Raw genomic sequence first — 24,127 nt, forward strand, 5'->3', positions numbered from 1 at the left:
TAAGGGTGGCCCAACCAGTTATTAGGTTCAGGGGGCAATTACTTTTTCACACAGGGCCATGTAGGTTTGGATTTTTTTTCTCCCTAAATAATAAAAACCACCATTTACAAACTGCATTTTGTGTTTACTTGTGTTATATTTGACTAATGGTTAAATGTGTTTGATGATCAGAAACATTTTGTGTGACAAACATGCAAAAGAATAAGAAATCAGGAAGGGGGCAAATAGTTTTTCACACCACTGTATGATAGATAGATATATCGATAAATATCTATAGAGATAGATAGATTACCTTTTAAAGGAGGGGGTGATTGTAAACCTTGTTTTCACTGCATAAATGACACTTATTTTCAAAAACGTTTATTAAAACCTGTAGAAAATAATTAAAAATTACACATCTAAAGAGGCAACTAAACATAACCATATGACACCTACAATTAAATTCTGAAATCACAAAAAACAGCAAAAATCAAACATTATCCAATAATACTTCCTAACGATCTAAACACCACAACCCACAATACAGTTCAGATGGATGAGACTCTCTGCCTTGTGTAAAAGGGCACAGGATGGCCCTCCAGCTGAATGTTATGGTGGCCCAACCCTCTGATTCTCATATTTTAAGTGGACATGGAACACAGCTAAACATGAATACATTAAAAAAAAAGAAAAAATCTGCCTTTGATCTGTAAGTTTTCAGCTTGGTTAATTTTCCTTCATTGAGTTCAACCCCTGAAACCCCCCATTGCTTGTACTTCCTGTTCTTCTCCAGGTTTTTCCTGTAAATCCAGGTACAGTCACAGAGGCCTCTTGAACGGTCCTTTACTTTATGGTTTCACATTCCATCCTTTGAACAGCATAAAGAAAAGCAAATGTCAACACACCGATACCTAAATGTAATTCTATGAGATGTCATACATTAATGTTATCCATGTGCCATGTGTGTGCCGTTTCAGTAGACAGACGTGTTCACATTACAGTGGGACACAGCAAAAGAAGAGGGGGGAGACGTATCCAGAGGCAGGACGAGAGGAGGAAGGTAAAGAGAGTGGAACTGAGGGTAGGAACTTTGAATGTTGGCAGTATGACTAGTAAGGGGAGAGAGTTAGTAGATATGATGGAGAGAAGGAAGGTTGATATTTTGTGCGTGCAAGAGACTCAATGGAAGGGGAGTAAGGCCAGGTGGATCGGAGGGGGATTCAAATTGTTCTATCATGGTGTGGATGGGAGGAGAAATGGGGCAGGAGTAATTCTGAAGGAACAGTATGTCAAGAGTGTTTAGGAGGTGAAAAGAGTGTCAGACAGAGTAATGATTATGAAGCTGGAAATTAAGTTGGGTGTGCGATGGATGAAAAAGATGATTTCTGAAGTGAGTTGGATGAAGTGATGAACAGTATACTCAAGGGACAAAGTGGTGATTGGAGCGGATTTCAATGAACATGTTGGTGAAGGGAACAGTGGAGACGAGGAGGTGATGGGTAGGTATGGTGTCAAGGAGAGGAATGAAGAAGGTCAGAGGATAGTGGATTTTGCCAAAAGGATGGAAATGGCTGTGGTGAATATGTATTTTAAGAAGAGGGAGGATCATAGAGTGACGTACAAGAGTGGAGGACGATGCACACAGGTAGATTACATCCTATGCAGAAGAGTTGATCTGAAGGAGATTGAAGACTGCAAAGTGGTGGCAGGGGAAAGTGCAGTTAAGCAGCATAGGATGGTGGTCTGTAGGATGACGTTGGAGATCAAGAAGAGGAAGAGAGTGAGGGCAGAGCCAAGGATCAAATGGTGGAAGTTGAAAAAGGAAGACTGCAAGGTTGAGTTTAGGGAGAAGGTGAGACAGGCACTGGGTGGCAGTGAAGAGTTACCAGACAGTTGGGTAACTACAGCAAATGCAGTAAGGGTGACAGCAAGAAGGGTGCTTGGCGTGACATCTGGAAAGAGGAAAAGGAAACCTGGTGGTGGAATGGGGAAGTACAGGAGAGTATACAGAGGAAGAGGATGACAAAGAAGAAGTGGGATAGAAGGGGGAGAGATACAGAAGGTAGTAAAGAGTACAAGGAGATAAGGCACAAGGTGAAGAGAGAGGTGGCGAAGGCTAAAAAAAGGTGTGTGATGAGTTGTATGAGAGGTTGGACACTAAGGAGGGAGAAATGGACTGGTGGGCTAGACAGGGGGACCGAGCTGGGAAAGACGTGCAGCAGGTTAGGGTGATAAAGGATAAAGATGGAAACGTACTCACAAGCGAGGAGAGTGTGTTGAGCAGATGGAAAGAGTACTTTGAGAGGCTGATGAATGAAGAGAACGAGAGAGAAAAGAGGTTGGATGATGTGAAGATAGTGGAGCCGTTGGTCCAGATGACATACCTATGGAAGCATGCAGGTGTTTAGGAGAGATGGCAGTGGAGTTTTTAACCAGATTGTTTAATGGAATCTTGGAAAGTGAGAGGATGCCTGAGGAGTGGAGAAGAAGTGTACTGGTGCTGATATTTAAGAATAAGGGGGATGTGCAGGACTGCAGTAACTACAGGGGGATAAAATTGATGAGCCACAGCATGAAGTTATGGGAAAGAGCAGTGGAAGCTCGGTTAAGAAGTGAGATGATGATTAGTGAGCAGCAGTATGGTTTCATGCCAAGAAAGAGCACCACAGATGTGATGTTTGCTTTGAGGATGTTGATGGAGAAGTTTAGAGAAGGCCAGAAAGAGTTGCATTGTGTCTTTGTGGACCTGGAGAAAGCATATGACAGGATGCCTCGAGAGCAGCTGTGGTATTGTATGAGGAAGTCGGGAGTGGCAGAGAAGTATGTAAGAGTTGTACAGGATATGTACGAGGGAAGGAGTGACGGATGCATTCAAGGTGGAGGTGGGATTACATCAGGGATCTGCTCTGAGACCTTTCTTATTTGCAATGGTGATGGACAGGTTGACAGATGAGAGTAGATAGGAGTCCCCGTGGACTATGATGTTTGCTGATGACATTGTGATCTGTAGAGATAGTAGGGAGCAGGTCGAGGAGACCCTGGAGAGGTGGAGATCTGCTCTAGAGAGGAGAGGAATAAAGGTCAGTAGGAACAAGACAGAATACATGTGTGTACATGAGAGGGAGGTCAGAGGAATGGTTAGGATGCAAGGTGTAGAGTTGGCGAAGGTGGAAGAGTTTAATTACTTGGGATCAACAGTACAGAGTAATGGGGGTTGTGGAAGAGAAGTGAAAAAGAGAGTGCAGGCAGGATGGAGTGGGTGGAGAAGAGTGTCAGGAGTGATTTGTGACAGACGGGTATCAGCAAGAGTGAAAGGGAAGGTCTACAGGATGGTAGTGAAACCAGCTATGTTATATGGGCTGGAAACGGTGGCATTGACCAGAAAGCAGGAGACAGAGCTGGAGGTGACAGAGTTAAAGAATGTAAGATTTGCATTGGGTGTGACGAAGATGAATAGGATTAGAAATGAGGACATTAGAGGGTCAGCTCAAGTTGGACAGTTGGGAGACAAAGTCAGAGAGGTGAGATTGCATTAGTTTGGACATGTGCAGTGGAGAGATGTTGAGTATATTGGGAGAAGGATGCTAAGGATAGAGCTGCCAGGGAAGAGGAAGACCTAAGAGGACGTTTATGGATGTGGCAAGAGAGGACATGCAGGTGATGGGTGTAACAGAACAAGATGACAAGGACAGAAAGTTATGGAAGAAGATGATCCGCTGTGGCAACCCCTAACGGGAGCAGCCGAAAGAAGAAGAAGAATGAATTCAGGGTCCCACTGTGAGGCATGCACCCACAGATGTTTTTATACTCAATCCAGGCCACATTCAGGTTTTTGCGTCTCTTGCGGCACCGAGTGATTATTTCTTTTGTTCAAAATGACATACAATATATTTTTTATTTTCCTTCTGTTTGCACACCCTGACTTACTTTTTCACTCATCCATAAACTAGTGTTGGGATGTTAAGTACTCAAATAAGAAGTCGGGTATAACATCTGCACCCAGTGGATTTTAGTGGGAGTGGAACTATTGATAGTCTTATTGATTTGAGTCATTCTGGTTGCTCTTCTACATTGACCACTGCGCTGATCTTCCCTTGATGCTTTTTTAAACTTTTGTTGTCACTTTCAGTCTACGGTACTTCCATTCCTCCATTTAACTCCTCCGTTTATTGTTTGTATTTTCCTAGCTGAAAAATCGGTTGCGTTTGAGGACATTTCACTTCCAGGTGATAATTTTCTAGTCACATATTTTTGGATTTGAGCCTTCATGTTTTAATCTGTTTATGAAAATATCAGTATTTTTCTTTAAAAATATATTCAATTTGGCTGCTGCTACATTCACGGTGGTAAAGTAAATGCTGCTTTTTTCCATATTTGTTTTTTCTCTGTTCTTTGGGGGTTTCTTCTAATTTCTACTTACTACAATCGGAGACAGTAAATTTGGGTTAGTTATCCAATTTGAAAATTGAGATTATATTTCTAAATCCCTGTTGTAAGCAAGCCAACCTAGTATACCCTTAAGTTAGAAATTTGGGATCAGTTTCATAGAAATACCAGTACATGATGTCTTCTTTATCTTCAATTGACCACTAGACTGGCGTCTAGTCCTCTTAATATCTTACTCATTATACACTTGATCCTTTCATGACTCTGAAGAGTCCACTTGTGTGGAAACTCATTCACGTTCCAAACAGCAATGTACTCCTCTCCAATTAACTTCTCCAAATTTTCTTGGTGTGCTTACTATTAAGACAGGAGGGAACCCTCACTCTTGGGTCAGGACAGTTCAGTTGTACTGCTTTATTTCTTACTTCCTTCCATAGGTTTACAGTAAGCGTTGTGTGCAGGTCACCACTGTCTTGTGTGGACATGATTAGGTGTTCACTTTTAGTCATAGTTAACCCCTTATGAACATTCCATGGGTAAATCCTTGTCCACCTGGAGATATTCCAGAAGGGCTGCATCTTTAACACTATGTTTATGGTCTTGTCAATTGTTTCTTCTCTTCCAGTGGTTTAATTTTTTTAAATTCTTGTTCCTACTATGTAGCATCCATCTGTGCACAAACTGGTGGAGTTTCTGCCATTCATTTTGTCAAAGCAGATGAGTAAGTTTGAATACGGAGGTCGTCTTCGGTTTACTTGATTTGTGTTTAAACACTTTTTCTACATTTGGTTCCTTAGAGTTTAATAGGGAAGACTGTAGTCCAGTTTGCTAACCTAGAAGTGCAGTCAATTTCAGTTAGGCCCATACCGCTTTCTGATGTTGGGATATAATCCCTAAGAATACACCGGTTCTGGTAAAATTGTAATTAGGCAAGCAGCAGCTTTCTCATCTTGTCTACTTTATAAATACCATTTTTTACCAGTTGGTTATTCCAAAACTGTTGGAGAAGACAGACTGCAAATTGATTTTTAGTTAGGACTTTGTTACAAGCAGTGAGGGAGTCCTAGTGTGAATTCTGTTGTGTTTCTGAAGATCACTACTGCTACGGAATCGTTTTTCACATTCCAAACAAAAATATGGCTTTTCGCCAGTGTGAATTCTTGTGTGTTTCTGAAGATCACTACTGCTACGGAATCGTTTGTCACATTCTGAACAGCAAAATGGCTTCTCTCCAGTGTGAATCCTTGTGTGTTTCTTAAGAGAACTGCTGTCACAGAATTGTTTGTCACATTCCGAACAGCAAAATGGCTTCTCTCCAGTATGAATTCTTGTATGGGTGTGAAGATTGCCGAGATGCGAGAATTGTTTGCCACAATCCGAACAGCAGTATGGCTTCTCTCCACTGTGAATTCTTGTGTGGGTCTGAAGATTGCTCCTTTTCAGAAACTGTTTTCCACATTCAGAACAACAATATGGCTTCTCTCCAGTGTGAATTCTGGTGTGCTTCCGAAGATCACTACTGCTACAGAATCGTTTGTCACATTCCAAACAGCAATATGGCTTTTCCCCAGTGTGAATCCTTGTGTGGATCTGAAGATTACACTTTTTTGAAAATTGTTTGCCACATTCAAAACAGCAGTGACGTTTGACTCCTGTATAAAAAGTTTAAAACGAAAAAAAGATTATTTTTCAATCCTCTGTCTCAATATTGACATTAAGACACAAAATATAATAAATGCTAGTTGAAATTATGAACAAGGTCAGATTAAAATCCACAATAAAAATGCACTCAACTTGATCATTTTGCCTGTTTTGATAATGAAGACATCAGCAGAATGACCGTTGTCAAAACGTTTCAGTAGTAAAAGAAGCTGATCACATGTGATTGATCCAACTGACAAGACTATTTGGTCACATTTTGATAGCTATATTACTGAACTGCACCTGTCATAGTCTCAATATAATATTTAAAATTATAGGACACTCATTTATCTATTGTTATCTCTGGTTATAATGATATTGAAGATCAACAATATGCCGTGCCAAGCATGTGAAATGCATGTTTAACCTCCTTAAATCTTGTCTTTCTACTGTAAAACATACAAAACACTAAAAGTACAAAGTCAGAAGTGTAGAAAGTATAACACAAGCAATAAAAATGAATAATATAAATAAGGCTAATATCATATATGCTGTCAAAATGTGTCATTTGTATGGTATATCTTGAAGCACACAATCCAACATCACAGTCAGAACAATAGTAGTGCGATTCCTTGCAGATTTTCTTTCCACACTGATCAGCTTCTGAACAGCACACTGCACAGGTGCGATTGACACGAGTGTCACTTTCAGATTCATCAGAATCACTTTTGATTTCACGGTCTGTTTCAGTTTCACTGCCTGAAAACAGATCCACCTCATTATCATTGCCAAGAGCGTGCTGCACCTGGGCTGCTGAAAAACATTTCTTACGAGACGCCATTATGAGGTTAGGAGAAGACTTGTCTGCACCGTTGCCTGGATAACACTCGGGCCTGTCGCTTACACAAGACATGCCTATATGATTTCCCGAGCAATGCTTGGCCCTAACGCTACTGGTACAGCCCAAGTGATGTTTGGGTCGAACGCTGAGGATAAATCCACTGAAATCCAAAATGAAAAAAAGTAAAATAAAAAGAATGGATAGAGTGGAATATTAGTTAATGTACAGGCAAAGATCAGGGAGAAGAATGAGAGGAAGAGAAACACAGGATCTCGGCAATCTTTCAATTGTTCTTTTTTGTCTACTGCTCCTGTTAAATGTGGTGCTCCTCAGGGATCCATTTTGGGTGCTTATTTATTTTCTACATATCTATCTTCACCTTACAGGAGCTACTTTTAGGAAGTTTAATGTTTCTTTTCACTTTTTATGCTGCTAACATGCAGGTTTATATTCCTGTGTGCAACTCTGCAGTGAAATGGTTGCATAGCCATCTTGAAGAATTAAGATCGTGGATGGCTGACAATTTTCTTGACCTCAATCAAAATAAAAACAGAAGTGCTGATAGTTGGTCCTGCAGCCAAAGTTCAAGTTGGATTTAAATTTCTTGGCACTTTCGTAAACCTCAAGTTCAGAATCTTGGGGTTATTTTTTGACAGCAGCCCCACTTTGGAGAAACAGATTCATTCCATGGTCAAGAGTTGCTTTATCTTTTAGCATAAGGTAAGCCTTTTTATCTCCTTGAGATCTTGAGAAAGCTACTCCCGGTTTGACCTTTTCTCGGTTTGATTACTGCAATTCATATTCTGGTATCAGCAAATCCCTGATACGCAAGTTGCAGTTGGTTCAGAGCAATGCTGCTTGTTTTTTTTAGTTGGGACAGGAAAGCTTGCGTCTGTAACTCCAATTTTAGCTTCTTTACACTGGCTGCCAGTTAATTTCAGAAATGACTTAAAAATTTGCTGCTGGTTTTGAAATCTTTGCACGGGCATACTCCCACCTATCTATCTGGTGTGTTTTATACCAGTCATCCAGACAACTTAGATCTACTGGTCCCTTGAACTAAATGCAGAATTAACGGGGACAAGGTTTTTTCAGCCTCTGCGCCTCGTCTGTACAATTCTTTACCTTATTACATTAAAGAGTCACCTTCAACCGATTTGTTTAATATGAGATTAAAAGCTCCATTTCTATTCTCTAGCTTTCCGTGATCTTCAGTGATAATAGTAAGTCTATCCTCTTAGTCATTGGTTTGTTTAAATTTACTGTTGGTTGGGTTATCTTTTATTGTATTTTATTCTTCTTATTTCTATTGTATGGTTACTTTTCTGCGTAAAGAACCCAGCCAGAGGGGATGCATAAACCAGTGCATTTCTTCGGGTCAATCCCAAGACTTGACAGATGGGGAGGGTTACGTGAGAAAGGGCACCTGGTGTAATTTTTTTCCAGAAAAATATACAGACAACAATACAAATTTCCATATTGGATCATTTGAGGCCTGGGTTCACAATGGCTGCCAACAGGGTGCTGGGGAAAACTGGGCTACTGTTGGATGAAGGAGAAGAAGACGGGGAAGGTGTGTCCTGAGGCAGGAGGAAGGTTGTGAGAGTGGATGTAAGAGTAGGGATTTTGAATGTTGGCAGTATGACTGGTAAAGGGAGAATTTTAGCTGATATGATGGAGAGAAAGAACGTTGATATTTTGTACATGTAAGAGACCAGATGGAAGGGGAGTATGACCAAGGGTATCAAAAGCAGGTTCAAATGGTTCTACTATGGTGTGGATGGGAGGAGAAACGCGGTAGGGGCTATCCTGAAGAAACAGTGTGTCAAGACTGTTTTGTAGGTTGTATTGATGGACAGAGTGTTGATAATGAAACTGGAAACTGAAGGTGTGATGATGAATGTTGTTAGTGCATATGCCTCGCAAGGGTGTGAGATAGATGAAAAAGATTTCTGGAGTGAGATGGGTGAAGTGGTGGAGACAGTACCAGAGGAAGAGAGAGTGGTGATTGGAGTGGATTTCAATGGGCATGTTGGTGAAGGGAACAAAGGGGATGAGGAAGTGATAGGTAGGTATGGTGACAAGGAGAAGAAGGTCAAATGATAGTGCATTTTGCGAAAGGGATGGACATGACTGTGGTAATGTAAATATGTATTTTAAGCAGAGGGAGGAACACAGGGTGACATACAAGAGTGGAAGATACATATAGGTAGATTACATTCTATGCAGGAGGGTCAGTCTAAAGGAGACTGGAGACTGCAAAGTGGTGGCAGGGAAAGGCGTAGGCAGGCAGCATAGGATGGTGGTCTTTAGGATGATGTAAGAGGTCAAAAACAGGAGAAGAGTGAAGGCAGAGTTAAAGATCAAATGGTGGAAGTTGAAAAAGGAAGACTGTAAGGTTGAGTTCAGGGAGAAGGTGAGAAAGGCACTGGGTGGCAGTGGAGAGTTACCAGACAGCAGATGTAGTAAAGATGACAGCAAGAAGGGTGCTTGGCGTGACATCTAGACAGAGAAAGGAGGACAAAAGAAACCTGGTGGTGGAATGGGGAAGTATAGGAAAGTATACAGAGGAAGAGGATGGCAAAGAAGAAGTAGGAGAGTCAGAGAGATGAAGAAAGTAGTCAGGGGATAAGGTCTAAGGTGAAGAGATAATGTGTACGAGGACTTATATGAGAGATTGGACACTAAGGAAGGAGAATAGGACCTGTACCGATTGACTAAACAGAGGGGCCGAGCTGGGAAAGATGTGCAGCAGGTTAGGGTGATAAAGGATAAAGATGGAAACATACTCACAAGTGAGGACAGTGTGTTGAGCAGATGGAAAGAGGACTTGTGAGAGGCTGATGAATGAAGAGAATGAGACAGAGAGAGAGAGAGAGAGAAGGTTGGATGATGTGGAGATAGAGAATAAGGAAGTGCAACTGATTAGCAAGGAGGAAGTAAGGACAACTAACAAGATTATGAAAAATGGAAAGACTATTGGTCTAGATGACATGCCTGTGGAAGCATAGACGTGTTTAGGAGAGATGGCAGTGCAGTTTTTAACCAGGTTATTTAATGGAATCTTGGAAAGTGAGATGATGCCTGAGGAGTGGAGAAGAAGTGTACTGGTGCTGATATTTAGAATAAGGCTGATGTGCAGGACTGTAGTAAGTACAGGGGAATAAAATTGATGAGCCACAGCATGAAGTTATGGGACAGAGTAGTGGAAGCTCAGTTAGGAAGTGAGGTGATGATTAGTGAGCAGCAGTATGGATTCATGCCAAGAAAGAGCACCACAGATGTGATGTTTGCTCTGAGGGTGTTGATGGAGAAGTTTAGAGAAGGCCAGAAGGAGTTGCATTGCGTCTTTGTGGACCTGGAGAAAGCATATGACAGGGTGCCTCAAGAGGAGCTGTGGTATTGTATGAGGAAGTCGGGAGTGGCAGAGAAGTACGTAAGAGTTGTACAGGATATGTACGAGGGAAGTGTGACAGTGGTGAGGTCTGCGGTAGGAGTGACGGATGCATTCAAGGTGGAGATGGGATTACATCAGGGATCGGCTCTGAGCCCTTTCTTATTTGCAATGGTGATGGACAGGTTGACTAATGAGATTAGACAGGAGTCCCCGTGGCCTATGATGTTTGCTGATGACATTGTGATCTGTAGTGATAGTAGGTAACAGGTTGAGGAGACCCTGGAGAGGAGGGGAATGAAAGTCAGTAGGAACAAGACAGTATACATGTGTGTAAATGATAGGGAGGTCAGTAGAATGGTGAGGATGCAAGGAGTAGAGTTGGCGAAGGTGGATGAGTTGAAATACTTGGGATGAACAGTACAGAGTAATGGGGATTATGGAAGAGAGGTGAAAAAGAGTGCAGGCAGGGTGGAATGGGTGGAGAAGAGTGTCAGGAGTGATTTGTGACAGACGGGTATCAGCAAGAGTGAAAGGGAAGGTCTGCAGGATGGTAGCGAGACCAGCTATGTTATACGAGTTGGAGAAGGTGGCACTGACCAGAAAGCAGGAGACAGAGCTGGAGGTGGCAGAGTTAAAGATTTGGCACACAAACATCTCAACCACACTAACGTTCATTTGAGACATTGAAACAGTAAAGTGGCATGAAACCATTGATCCCGTTTGTCTTTCGCTGAGTCCTACCAGGCTATGTTACTAATCTGGGTGTTTCATTGACATTGTTTGGTAAACATATGACAATCCACAGGGTATACCAGGTACTCAATCTGACAAGTCTATGTGCTGGGGATTGAGCTCCTCTGCACTGCTATGAAGTTCGCTCATTCATCCCAACTTTACTCCTCCTGATTTTTTTCTGTTCTTATCCTCCATAACTAACCTTATGCTTCTGTCATAGAGATTTGGGGATTGAATGTAGAAAGTGCAGGTATAGTCAACAATCCCTAAGTGAACAAAAACTTCTACCACTCCATCTATCTAAGGAGGATGGGCCAGGCCTTTACACAAAACTAAAGCTTTTACAAGATGGCAGGGTCTTCTCTTAAACTCGCACTCCCACGCTCACACAATGCATTTCTATACATCCCAGAAGCATTCCTTCAAACACAACACTATTTGGGAATGACGCCTTAGAACGGAGAATCTCATCCACAGTTCCGGAGGGTCGTAGCGGTTACATTCTCCAATTCCATAAAAACATTCTGGACAGTTTAATAACCAGTGGCTTGAATCCTTTCACTGTTGCATATGAGCTCTAATCTTATGAACAAATTGCTTATATTACACTTGTTAATTCAACAATTTACTAAAAGAAAGAAAACAAATCTCCACTTTTCAACATAAAAATATTAAACCTTGCGACATTTTCAAGTTTCACACTAAATATGCAAGATCACCTTTTCAGGCCAATACGCTCCCCCTAAAACCTCAAATGTATTTTTGTTTGATACTTACTTATTTCAGAACAATTTGAAGGCTTTGCTTGACCTTCCTGAGTTCCAACAGATGAAATTTCCTCAGTCTGGTTTACGTCAGACTGTAATGATTCAGACCTCATCTTGACGTCGTCACACCGCAAAATTTTATGTTTGTGCATCTCGATGCTGAAAGACATCTCTTCAGCCTCTTCTTTAATGCCCACAGTTACCAGTTCATAATCCTCATCTTTAATGCAGAGGTTCTCCTGGTTAGGGTTGAAAGGCTCCCCTTCACAGTCCTCTTCCTTAATATTGACAGTCCTTAACTCCATTGTATTTGTGTCAGCCTCACACTCCTCCTCTTTCACGTCCATTTTGATGTTCCAGTAAACAGCAGCTGCTTCTTCCTTCCTGTTGAAAGAACACAATTTAAGTTCCAGCAAAACTGCAGCATTGACCTATAAGAATATATAAAGGGTTGACATCAAGTCAGACGTTTAGAAAAACTCTGTGTTACAGCACACTGACAGTAACTCACCACTCTTTATAATGTCCTGACAGCGAGCTGGCTGGGAAACATTTAAGCAGAACTGGGAGATGAGTATAAGTCAGCAAAAACGGGTTCAAGCCAGGAAATTCTAAATAGTAATAAAGCAAAAACATCAGATAAAATTTGAGTCAAATTTGGGTCAAAAAATCAAACGAAACCTGCAAGGAGACTTTAACAGAGGCTTTCAAAATGGCTTTACTATCTGCAGATCGGATAAAGAAATGAAGCCCTAGCCAGTCGTTTATACCCATCACACAGAAAACAAACAGGTCACAACCCCTGAGGCCACGGATCTAACGACGGGTACTCAAAATGTCAGTCATCAGGAACCTTAACTCTTTTAGGGCGGATGTTGACTTTTGTCGACAGGAGGGGTTGAAGGCGAATGTCGACAAAAGTCGACATCCAGGGATAAAGGGCGACAATCAGCTGTTAATGGCGACAAATCTCACTGTCACGTCACAGGCATTCCCTCTGTGCTTGGAGGAATGCTAGACTCGTTGACTCGGCAAATAAACATTGCGTGTGCGTGAGTTGCGAAATGTAAACAAAGGCAAGATGGCACCGACATGTGAAAAGGCAGCGAAGCAAGTGCAGAAAAGAAAACACTTGGCAGACGTTGTTTTGCGCATTAGCGCGGAGTCGGACTCTTGATTTTTCAGAATCGGACTTTATTGGCAGTGATCAGGAGATCGAGCAAGAGAGTTAGAAGCAGGCATCAGCTGATCAGACACCAGCCGATGCCGCGCCAGCGGATCTGCTGCCAGTTGAGTGCCTTCGCGCAGCCGATGCATCTACGGCAAGGTTCGCGTGGGATAAATACACAGACATTGATCCGTTGAGAGCCGATATGGCTACCGGAGTTTACAAGACGGCATGGCTTGCTTTTGGACACGACAGATCACCAGCTGCTGTACTTCAGGCTGCTCTCTCCTGATGCTGCTTTTCAGCTACTGTCAGACGAGACAAACAGGTAGGCAGAGAGTTTTTTTGAATCGCGGGCTGCGTTTGCATCGCATTCTCGTTTTTCAAAGTGGAAACCCACAACGAAAGACGAGATGAAGCACGCTGTGGCATTACAAATAGAGATGGGACAGAACTGGTGATATAACTTCAGGGAGCATTGGTCCAAACGTGTTTTGTCCCCTGGTGGCTTAGGTACGTGCTGCTGCAAAGTTTTATTCACTTCTGTAATAAACAGAAGCAAATCCCATGGGGTGAGCCAGGCTATAATGCCATACATAAAGTTCATAAAGTTTCAGAAGATGAAAAGAGGTGACAATACGGTTTTCATGCAGGCAGAAAACTTGGTGGCAGTGGCATGGCACGATGGCAAATGGGTGACTTGTCTCTCTACAGTACACACTAACAATATATGTTAGAAAATGCAGCAACAGACAATTGAAAAATAGGCACCAAAACAACACATAGAGAATTCAGGTTCATACAACATGCAAGACAGTAACATTTGTCAAAAGTAAATATTTTTTGTTGATTTGATATGTTAAACAATTGCTTTGTGTTCTTTTTTAAAAAATGTTAGTTTTTGGAAAAATATTCAGCCCTGGGAGAAAAGAAACAAAAAAAAAATTAGCCCTAAAAGAGTTAAAAATGGTGTCAAGACATTACAAAAATAAAAACACAGCATCTAAGCCTTTAGGAATTTTAGGCAACTAATAGCAGAAATAACAACAATGTATTTCTTGTATAACCCAAATGTACACAAGGAATGTCTCAATGCCTTTACACACCCTATTTTTTTACAGCCTCCTCTAGCCTTGACTCTGAGACGAAAAGAAAAAAACTCCCAAAAAGGAAGACATCTTGGGAAAGGCAATTCACAGAGAGAGAGAGAGAGAGAGAGACACCCCTGTTCCATGCAGGTTGGGCATGCAATGGGTTTCCCAAAAAAAAAAGGGTAAATACAACACGCAAAACACCACAAGGAATCCTTGACTACAAGAAAACCCCAACTCTAGTACAAGAAAATACCAAATCAAATCATAAGACATAACAAATTATCAGGTGTAAAAGAAACCTAGAAGTGGGGAAGGCGGCTGGAGGAGGACCACCTCATACTCTTGTGGCCCATCAGTATAAATTACTTGGCTTACACATATTGTGGTTAAAAGTACAAGTGCTGGATGGCAGCCCACCAGATTTGCTTCACATATTCGTTTAACTTAAGATGTGTAATTACAACTTGGTGCAAACCCAGGAACACCTTGGGTCATGTGGTATTAAGGTGAATTTACAGGGCGACAATCAAGCTGTCCTTATTTTGATTGCAACAATATTTTGTCATCATTTAACTCTTTTGGAATCACCATTAATTCTACTGAATCAGCCCACAATCTGTGTTATCTTTGACTCTGTAATATGCGCTTTACATGATACACTAAAGTTGTCCAAATCATGTTTCTTCCATCATAAAAATGTTGGAAAATTAAGGTGCTTTCTAAATAAACAAGATTCTGAGAAATTAATTCATGCATTTATTTCTAGTAGAATTGACTACTGCAATGCGGTGTTCACTGGATGCTCAAACTGTTCTTTGTACAGACTCCAGTTAATCCAAAATGCTGCTGCAAGAAATATTACAAGAACAAGAAAATACGAACACATAACTCCCGTTCTTAAATCCTTACACTGGCTCCCGGTTAAGTTTAGGGCAGATTTCAAAATCCTCCTTTTTACATATAAAGCATTAAATGGCCAAGGTCCGGCTTACTTGTCTGAACTTATTATGACTTACAAACCTGAGCGCACATTAAGATCTCAAGATGCTGGTGTGCTTATGGTTCCAAGGATTAATAAAATAACAATGGGAGGTCGAGCTTTTAGTTACAGGGCCCCTAAACTGTGGAATGGTCTGCCTGCTACTATAAGAGATGCCCCCTCGGTCTCAGCTTTTAAATCCCGGCTGAAGACTCACTACTTCAGTTTAGCACACCCTGACTAGAGCTGCTGATTAACTGTGCAGACTGCATCTCTGTTGTTAGTCATTAACACTAAAACATAAGTAACATGATAGTTATAATTTGTTACTAAACTTCACCTATTCTGTTTCTCTTCTCGGTACTCAAATGTGGCACTTGGTGCCACTGCCCTCCTAAGGTAAAGTCATCTCTGATGGAGGATCACAGGAATCATCAGGTAGAGAGGTCCCTTCATCAGATTGGCTATCCCACTGCTGACTCAGCTGGAATGGCCAATTGGCTGAGGTCTCCAGGACCCTAAACAAATCCAAATCATATTATGTGATATCTTCTACTGTTCAATTCTGCTCCATACTTGTAGTATTTTTACACTGTATTGAGGATTTGTTCTGTTCTGTGTATTGTATTGTATTGACCCCCTTCTTTTTGACACCCACTGCACGCCCAACCTACCTGCAAAGGGGTCTCTCTTTGAACTGCCTTTCCCAAGGTTTCTTCCATTTTTTCCCTACAAGGTTTATTTTTGGGAGTTTTTCCTTGTCTTCTTAGAGAGTCAAAGCTGGGGAGCTGTCAAGAGGCAGGGTCTGTTAAAGCCCATTGTGGCACTTCTTGTGTGATTTTGGGGTCTACAAAAATAAATGGCATTGTATTGTACTGTATTTTAGACAGCATCATTCACAGCTACTGCCATCACAAAGATTTTAAATACAAAAATCATAGCAGCTAATGGGGTGGTGGGGGGGATGAGACAAACAACAAAAACAGATATGAAGAAGAGTTGGAATTCAACCTCACAAATTTATACAGAGAGCGACAAAATTAGTATTATAGGTCAACGGTCCAGAGCATGTACTTTGAATAATTAAAGGGTTTGACTCAGTTAAGCTAGTAGGTTAACTGCAGGGCTGGTGGCCTGCTACAATGGAGCGTGAGATCATTAGAAGGAATTAATGGGATCAGTGCTTCAGGAATCACTTCCAGGCACAGTACAAGCAACAGTCTTTTTATAGAAGCTCCGTATTTGTCATGATTTTTCTTACTGAATGTATTTGTTAGATACTAGTCTTATTTAAAATAAGAGTTGACCTGGCTTGTTCACTATTAGAAATTGGATAAATTGATTCACATGGATTGTCACACATGTGCATATGGGAGACAGCTTACGGGCTCAAATAAATGAGTTTCTCAGCCAGGTACGGGGTTGGCACTGTCCTCTAACACTTTCTCCTCTTTTCCCTCTGCAAAGCATCAGAGGAACCCATGGCCTAAAGACAACACTTTCAGCTCTGGTCTCCTTGAGCCCGACTCTTCCTGCCTACAGACTTTAGAACTTCCAGCTTGAACTCGGGTCTATTGTTACACACGTGTGCATGGAAGGCAGCTAAAGGCTTCAAAAAAGGATAATTCCATGCTGGACATGGGGATGGCAGAGTGCACTGATCCTTTCTCTCCGCTCGGGCCCAAGAACACCACTTCCGCTTCTTGCCCGGACGACATCACTTCTTGTTCCAGCCCAGATTTAAAACTGCCGTGATTTTTGCCTGCCTGTTCTGTTTTGGAGTAATGTCTGTAAAGACTTGAATTGAAAATCAAATAGCGAAAACAACTGTATTTTAACATTGGTCAATGTTTTACTAATGCTAGCTTATAATGTCATGAACCTCTCCAGAAAACGTGGTCTTTGGTTTGTGAGTCATTGCTGAACTATCATGGCTTCTCTGAAGTGTGCGTCAAAACCGCTAGTGATCAGTGAATGGTACAGGGTTATTAGGGCTCATGGAAACGAAGACTAAAGCCAGACGTAACATGTGAAAATATCATTTTAATTAAAATAAAAATTACCGTTAAAAATAAAATGACACCTTTTATTGGCTAACTAAATAGAAAGATTAAAATATGCAAGCTTTCAAGGCAACTCAGGCCTCTTCTTCAGGCAAGATGTAATACATTGTAATTAATATGCTAAAATATAATACATTATAATTAATACATTGTAAGACTTGATACATTGTAATTAATACATTGTAAGACTTGATACATAGTAATTAATACATTGTAAGATGTCAAATTGTAATTAATACACTAACACATAATACATTGTAATTAAAACACTGTAAGATGTGATACATTGTAATTAATACATTGTAAGATGTGATACATTGTAATTAATACATTGTAAGATGTGATACATTGTAATTAATACATTGTAAGATGTGATACATTGTAATTACATCTCACCTGAAGAAAGGGCCTGAGTTATCTCGAAAGCCCACATATTGTAGTCTTTTTAAGTAGCCAATCAAAGGTGTCATTTTGCTTGACTTCACACTACATCCATAATGGCTAACACGGTACAATACCCTAGTACTTCAGTTAAAAACAAAATAAAAAGACAATAATGCCAAAGTAACTAAAACAAAATAGAAGTAATGGTAAAATCAGAATAGTTTTAGTTTTCTCTTCAGTTCACACTTTTGACTTCCTGAGAGAGACACTGGCTTACTAAAAATGGCCTTGAATTAAGTAACTCATATTTGAGATCACGTACTCCGTCATTGTATGTTTTTAGAAAATACACATCAGGGGCCTCATGTATAACGCCGTGCGTAGAACTCACACTATAACATGGCGTAAGCACAAAAGCAGGAATGTGCGTACGCACAGAAAAATCCAGATGCAGGAATCTGTACGTACGCAAACTTTCACGTTCTTCCACTACATAAATCCCGATCAGCGTGAAAAGTAACGTACGTGCACGCGCCTTCTGTCCCGCCCCAACTCCTCCCAGAATTACGCCTCTTTGAATATGCAAATCGATATAAATAACCTTCTGTGAAAAGACAATGGGAAAAGCACAGGGGAAAATATAAGAATTTCAGCGAATACCAAGTGGAGGCAAAGGAAAAACGTACTATTTGTTGTTTTAAACAGTGATATAATCAACAAAAGGAAGTTGATTGGGTGACAGAGTGTCGGAGACACTCGAAAGCTCAAGTTCACAAAGTCACACAGTGCCCGAAATAAAAAAGAAATCACATATCAAAGTCGCAGTGAAAAGGCGAGTCGTAGCCCACCGTCTGAGTGTCATATGAAAGCTTATTAGGGTACAGACAAAAAAAAAAATAGGCACACAGTGGGAAAAAAGCACGAAATGTCAACTTTAATCTCGAAATTTCCACTTCAATCACGTAGTTTATTTTGCCATTAAAGTAGAACATCATAAACTTCATCTTAAAATCGTTTAATTTACTAGTTTCTCAAATCCCATTGTAACTAAAGTGGCACATTAAATCCTTTGTTCTGTATTTGATCTTCTATGTGTGTGAATCACTACCTGCTTCTTAAACGGCTTTCTCTTTCTCCGGCAGGACACAGAATCCATTACATTCATGATATTACAGCTCTCTGAATAATTAAAATACTGAGATGTATATGTGATATCTTTTTCATGATAGGAATGAAAGCATGTTATTAAACATGGAAACACGGTGGCGCAGTGCTTGTTCATATCTCACGCATGCGCGACCTTCGATGAAATAATTTATCACAGCACTACTGTCTCTTTCAAACGTACTAACCTCCAATTCCTGTCCTTACTTTTCTTTCTCCAAAAACCCAATCAGCTATATAGATGTGAAGCCATCTGTAAGCTTAGAACGCCAATTCTTCAAAACTTTTAAGGAACATTGAAATTTCTTCGTAGTACATGTTTAATTATTATATCCGTCTATCCTTCCAGTGTCGCGTCAGCACCAGCAAGAATACAACGCAATGCAGGAACAATCCCTGAATTAGCTAGAGCTGCGGCACCGTGTCCTCACGTGTTTAATTATTAATAATACAGGTTATTTAAATGAAGTTAAAGTTTTATCTGTATAATATAAATCAACATATTTTGCTGCATTTCATCTTAAAAATTATATCATCATCATATGTAAATATGCGCTTCATAAAGTGGCGCAGGTTGTGCAATATTATAACTGTAGTGCAAGTTTACAGTGAGGTGATTGTACTTATAAGTACAAACAGTTCTACAAGGAGCACTTGATGGACTGATTGAGTGCGTTTAGAGTTCTTGGGATGAAACCTTTTCTAAACCGCGAAGTCCGTACTGGGAAGTCTCTAAAGCGATTGGCCGTGGCTGAGGCAGTGCCTGCTTCATGCTGTATACCGATAATTCTCTTTCTGATCAGCTGCTGCTGTGATTCCCCACTCAGATACAGTGATATAAATACTCCGAGTGGTGCAGTGAGAGTAATATGGAAAAAGATGATCTGCTGTGGCAACACCTAACGGGAGCAGCTGAAAGAAGAAGAAGATGCAGTGAGCGTAACAATGCTAAAGCAGTTATGGTATTTGGAATACTATGGCTATTCCCTGGACCATTATATTGCAGCAGGTTAATTACAATCAGATGCATTACACTAATAAACAATATGCAGTTAGTTTCAGTGTATTTATAAAGCCGCGTCAGGAATGTGGAGCTAAGCAAGAAAGGGTGACGACACAGGAACAGTAGCACTGCTTTGACGCTGGGTGCCGCCAGTCTGCAAAACCGAGCAGAGAAATTGCGTATGCCAGGGTATGAGTTACCATGGAAATGTGTGTGGCTTTACACCAAGTTTAGGTTTTATACATCGCGATTTGAGCGTGGAAATGGGAGTACGCAACATTTCTGTGCATACACACCGTTTATACATGAGGCCCCTGGTCTTTTCTCATACACTTGAAAAACACAAAAGCTAAACTGAAACTAGACGGGCTCTTGGACCGTATCTTTATATGCACTCAATGGTCGTCCGGTGGCAACTTCTAACTTCTTCCTCATGCTACTGTCAGTCCCCTATGCTTTAAGTTCCACATATGAGCTGTGCCCCACCATTTTTCTTTTTACCGCAGATTCCCCAATCAATGACAACGACAGGTTTAGAAGTGCCAATTCAACATTGTCAAATGTACCTTCATCTCCAGGGGTTGAGGGACTGGCCATCGGTGTCAGGATCGGGAGGCTCTGCTAAGACGCTACTGGAGGAGTCAGACTGACAGACGTGTTTGTTCTCAGGTGTGAGTTTTGATCGTCTCACACAGCAATTTCAGCAGATGCACTGACAAAACTGGGCGATCCTGTGTTGTTCTTACAGCACAGCTTATCTTCTTGAGATGACATTTGAAAGGGTCACAGCAAGATTTCTGACGGAATCTAAACAACCTCTGTCTACCAAAGACATTGTGAAAATGTATGCTGCTGCTGCTGCTCCACTAAAGATGAGGCTTTTATCTCCACCAGGTAATCGACAGCATCCATTATTGATTGATTACACCTGAACGATTTGCACACCGCACTCCGTTTTGATTAAAGCAGGGCGCAGCATTGGCATTCATTAGCAGCCACATTGGGATGGGCCTTTTTCACAGCAGCCATTTTGACATGCAATAGTCTGGCAAGCACATGCGTCATACTAATGACATCAGTGTAGCATAACTGTAACCTTAATTAGTGTTCTTACTTACACCTGTGCCTGCAGTACTTGTTTACGACAATATGGCTGCTATGAAGAAGGCCCAGTAGTGACAAGAAACCACCTATAAGTAATGATAGGTCAGCAACGACTCAAAAACCAAAGACCACATTTCCTGGAGATGTTCATGACATTAGTAAAAAAAACAAAAAACAGCAATTTTCTATTCAAGTTTTAATATTATAATCACTTATAACATGGTAATTTTTCATTTCGGGGATAGCATAGTATTTAAGTAAAATATAGAGGTGGAAAAGAGCTTTGAAACAATATGAGAACCATTTCTGTGCAACTTATATTTAGGGAGATGTAGCCATAATTCCCCTACCAATAAGTTCAAACTTTGTTAGCTTAAATATCCCTTAATAGTGATCCAAGCAAGAGCGGCATTTGGGGGTGGCAAGTGGGGCGACTGGCCCAGGCATCGCTTTTGAGCGGATTAAAAAAGCGGAACTTTTAAACAATCTTCATATATAACTTTAATCACAAAAGCACCAGACATACGCGCCTCTCATCACAGCGCTACTGTTTAACTGTTATGAGCGTGAGACGCACGCGCAGTCAAAACATTACTCGAACAAAAAAAAAGAAACCATCCAACCAGAAAAGAAACCCGACAACGTTAAACCGAAAGGATTTGTGCCCACTACACAGCAATAACGCCTGCTCGTTTTCCAGTAAAATAACACCGTTTATTTCACTGGCTGCTCTGAATCCCAGGCCAGGCAGAAAGCCACCGGGAAGGTTCCCGCTGATTATAAACGTCAGTCCGGCTCTGTCTTTTATCTATACATATCTAAATAAAAAAATCACTTCGGGGATTAAAAATGAAATGATCCTACAATACATGTCTCGCACAAATACTCAGTTTGAAGAGTTCATATACACCCTACGTAACTCAATGGAAAATTAGATCTTTACTTCAGCTGGATAAAATGTGTCTTTCCGAGGAGGTGTTTGTGGAAATTTATAAGAATAAGGTTATTGTTAAACTGTTTACCGGGCATGCCGGTTGACTTTTACTGTTATTTTAATAGATGTGAGGAAATAGGCGGAGGCTTACGTTGGGCACTTAATCGCATTTTGTGTTTCACCTTAAATCGTGGAAACACAATCAGCTTTTTTGGCATATTTGCTCTGTGACGCTGATCGGAAAAGGAGGTTGTGTATGTGCTTTGTTTATCTGATTGATTTTTTTCGACGCAGCGGGCGTACTGCTTTCGCGAGTGTATCTACAAGTTAAATGTGTGCTACGGTAGGCGTTTAACTCACCAGACAGATAGATAGATGATCGACCTATCTATCTAAGGCAGTTTCTCCAAATTTCAGTCTCCTCAAAATTCGGCGATCCCACAGTAAACATGAAGTGAGGCCACCCGATTAACAGTAAATGGCGAGTACATTGGGGAACAGAGAAATGCAGTCGAAAAGAATCAACAACACTCTACTTGCCCGAGTTTCGAGTGGCGTGTTGTAACACTGGATGAGGAGAGAAACAAAATCCACAAAGTGCAGACCCGAAACTGGAACTACTTACATTCTGTGTCTGGGTGACGTGATGCCTTTAAAAAGTCTGCTCGCTTAACGGCGAGGTTCCACTGTTTTGTCCCCTTCCTTCGGTTTACTAGAAGAGACACGATGCGCGCGCCAACTTTAGTTTTCGTCGCCTTTGATGAAGTCACAAGCGAGGCTTGTCGGGTATTGTCTGCCGTTTACGTGCACGCGCGTTCGTGCACTCTTGTGTTTCCAGACGATTACGTCATTCTGGGCGACGGAAACACAAGCCACGCTGTTGTATCGCGTTAGAAAGAACCAACTCACCGAGAGGAAGAGGGTAAGTATTTGTGTTCTGGGCATAACACTTTATGATTGTGAGAGGCTTTTATCTGCTCTACTCGGTTATTACATCAGAGGCGAGCAGCGCATTCTTGTAAATGAACACCCCTGTGGCGCGCGTGTCTTTGTTGTTTATTGGTGTGTCCGACTCACTTCTCATGTTCGAGTGCTATTTCTACTTCACGTCGCCTCGACACAAACCCACACACTCTTCATTTCTTTCCGTGTCTTCTTTCAGTTGTGTCCTTCTTTAATCGCCAAAGTCGACAGAGCGGCGTTTCCCCACACAGCGCTTTGTTTTCCACTTTTCTTTCTCTTCTATCAGTCCGCGGTATTCAGTTTTTAAGTTTGTGACCTGTCGGCATTTGCAAGAGCAACGGGGGGTTAATCGGTCTTTAAACTTCTGATTAGAAAAAGAAACAGACAAACTGGAGAGAAGTCGGAGCGGATGCAAGCTGAGAACGAAAACAAATATATAAGGCGAGAGAAAAGTGTCGTGCTGGTATTCCTGCGCGGAAAAGTCTACATTGAATGTTCGTATCTGTTAAAGACTGGCGTCCAACATCAGTTTGTGTGTATTTATATACACGGCACAACATTCTGAAGCTGTTTAGTCCAATGTAGACAGCGTACATTGGATTAACAATTATGTTTTTTTTTAATCTTTTTCCCCCCACATATGATACGGGTTAAAACTGTTTTGGTGCAAAAGCCCAAAACCAGTAATGCCTCTTGATGATTAATAGAGAGGATAATAGACGATTGTTGCAGGTGTTTTAACTTCCAGCAGAATTAATTTTACGGTCTGTATGCAGCTGTGGTAATGTGCAGCATTGACATTACCAGAAAAAAAAAACAATAATTGGGGTTGTGTCCTCTGCAGGGTTATGAGAGAGGCATTTGTTAGGAAAAAAAGGACAAAAAGTATGAAGAATAAAAGCTTGCCCTTTTGTCCAATAAAAAAGTGCAGACATGAGCGTCCTGAGCAGACATGAGCGTCGCGGCGGCTCAGCCATTGACCGACCGGGGTGGCGTTATCGGTTTTCCACTTGTGCCTCCCGCGACCTCATAACGCTAGACGAGTGAGAGAAAATGTGAAGCGTCGTAGTATCTGCTTAACGCGGCTTAAAAAGGGGATTCCGTATCGGCAATAGCTCGGGGAAGGAAAGGAAAAAAAAGTGCTTTCAGTCTTAGGAGAGAAGCGCAGTCGCGTCTCAAAGGCCGGCAGAGCTATGCGCGCGTGCGCCGGCTGCTCGCACTTTTATAGTAAACTAGCCGACGCCCGCCGGCGGTGTAAGATTAGGAACGGAAAACGGTGAGAAAAGAATTCAGAAATAAATACTTCTTGAAAGACGCAGTGTGCATATAGAATTTATGGCCAAGCAGGATTACATGTGAAAGTGATAAATAAATCAGGCTTTCCCAATTTACGTACAATAGCCATGGCATCCTGATAGTTTTGTTGCATGTACTGTGAGCTGCGAAGCTAATCCATCCATCCATCCATTTTCCAACCCGCTGAATCCGAACACAGGGTCACGGGGGTCTGCTGGAGCCAATCCCA

General features: G+C 41.3%; 2 protein-coding genes across 2 annotated transcripts in view; one reads left to right on the forward strand and one right to left on the reverse strand.

Annotated features, from left to right (window-relative positions):
- Positions 1-410: 410 nt before the first annotated feature.
- LOC114642991 (gastrula zinc finger protein XlCGF17.1-like) lies at positions 411-22,390 on the reverse strand. Its single transcript, XM_051927248.1, has 4 exons — positions 22,265-22,390; positions 11,757-12,130; positions 731-6,017; positions 411-700 (listed from the first exon to the last, which is right to left on the reverse strand). Coding segments are annotated over exons 1-3 (996 nt in total). The 5' UTR covers positions 22,267-22,390; the 3' UTR covers positions 411-700; positions 731-5,397.
- A 101-nt stretch (positions 22,391-22,491) lies between these two features.
- LOC114668753 (gastrula zinc finger protein XlCGF57.1-like) overlaps positions 22,492-24,127 on the forward strand; it is a 32,768-nt gene continuing 31,132 nt past the window's right edge. The window contains exon 1 of the mRNA XM_028824672.2: positions 22,492-22,561. The gene's annotated coding sequence lies outside the window, so the exon portion shown is untranslated. The remainder of the gene's footprint in view (positions 22,562-24,127) is intronic.

The sequence above is a fragment of the Erpetoichthys calabaricus genome, chromosome 1 (genome assembly GCF_900747795.2).
Source record: "Erpetoichthys calabaricus chromosome 1, fErpCal1.3, whole genome shotgun sequence".
Taxonomy (NCBI): Eukaryota; Metazoa; Chordata; class Cladistia; order Polypteriformes; family Polypteridae; genus Erpetoichthys; species Erpetoichthys calabaricus.

What these genes read in the sequence shown, in the direction of transcription:
- LOC114642991 (XM_051927248.1), bottom strand. An exon ending in TTCAAATTGTTCTGAAATAA is followed by an intron (nt 6,018 to 11,756) that starts GTAAGTATCAAA and finishes CTTTTTATACAG; the next exon opens with GAGTCAAACGTCACTGCTGT.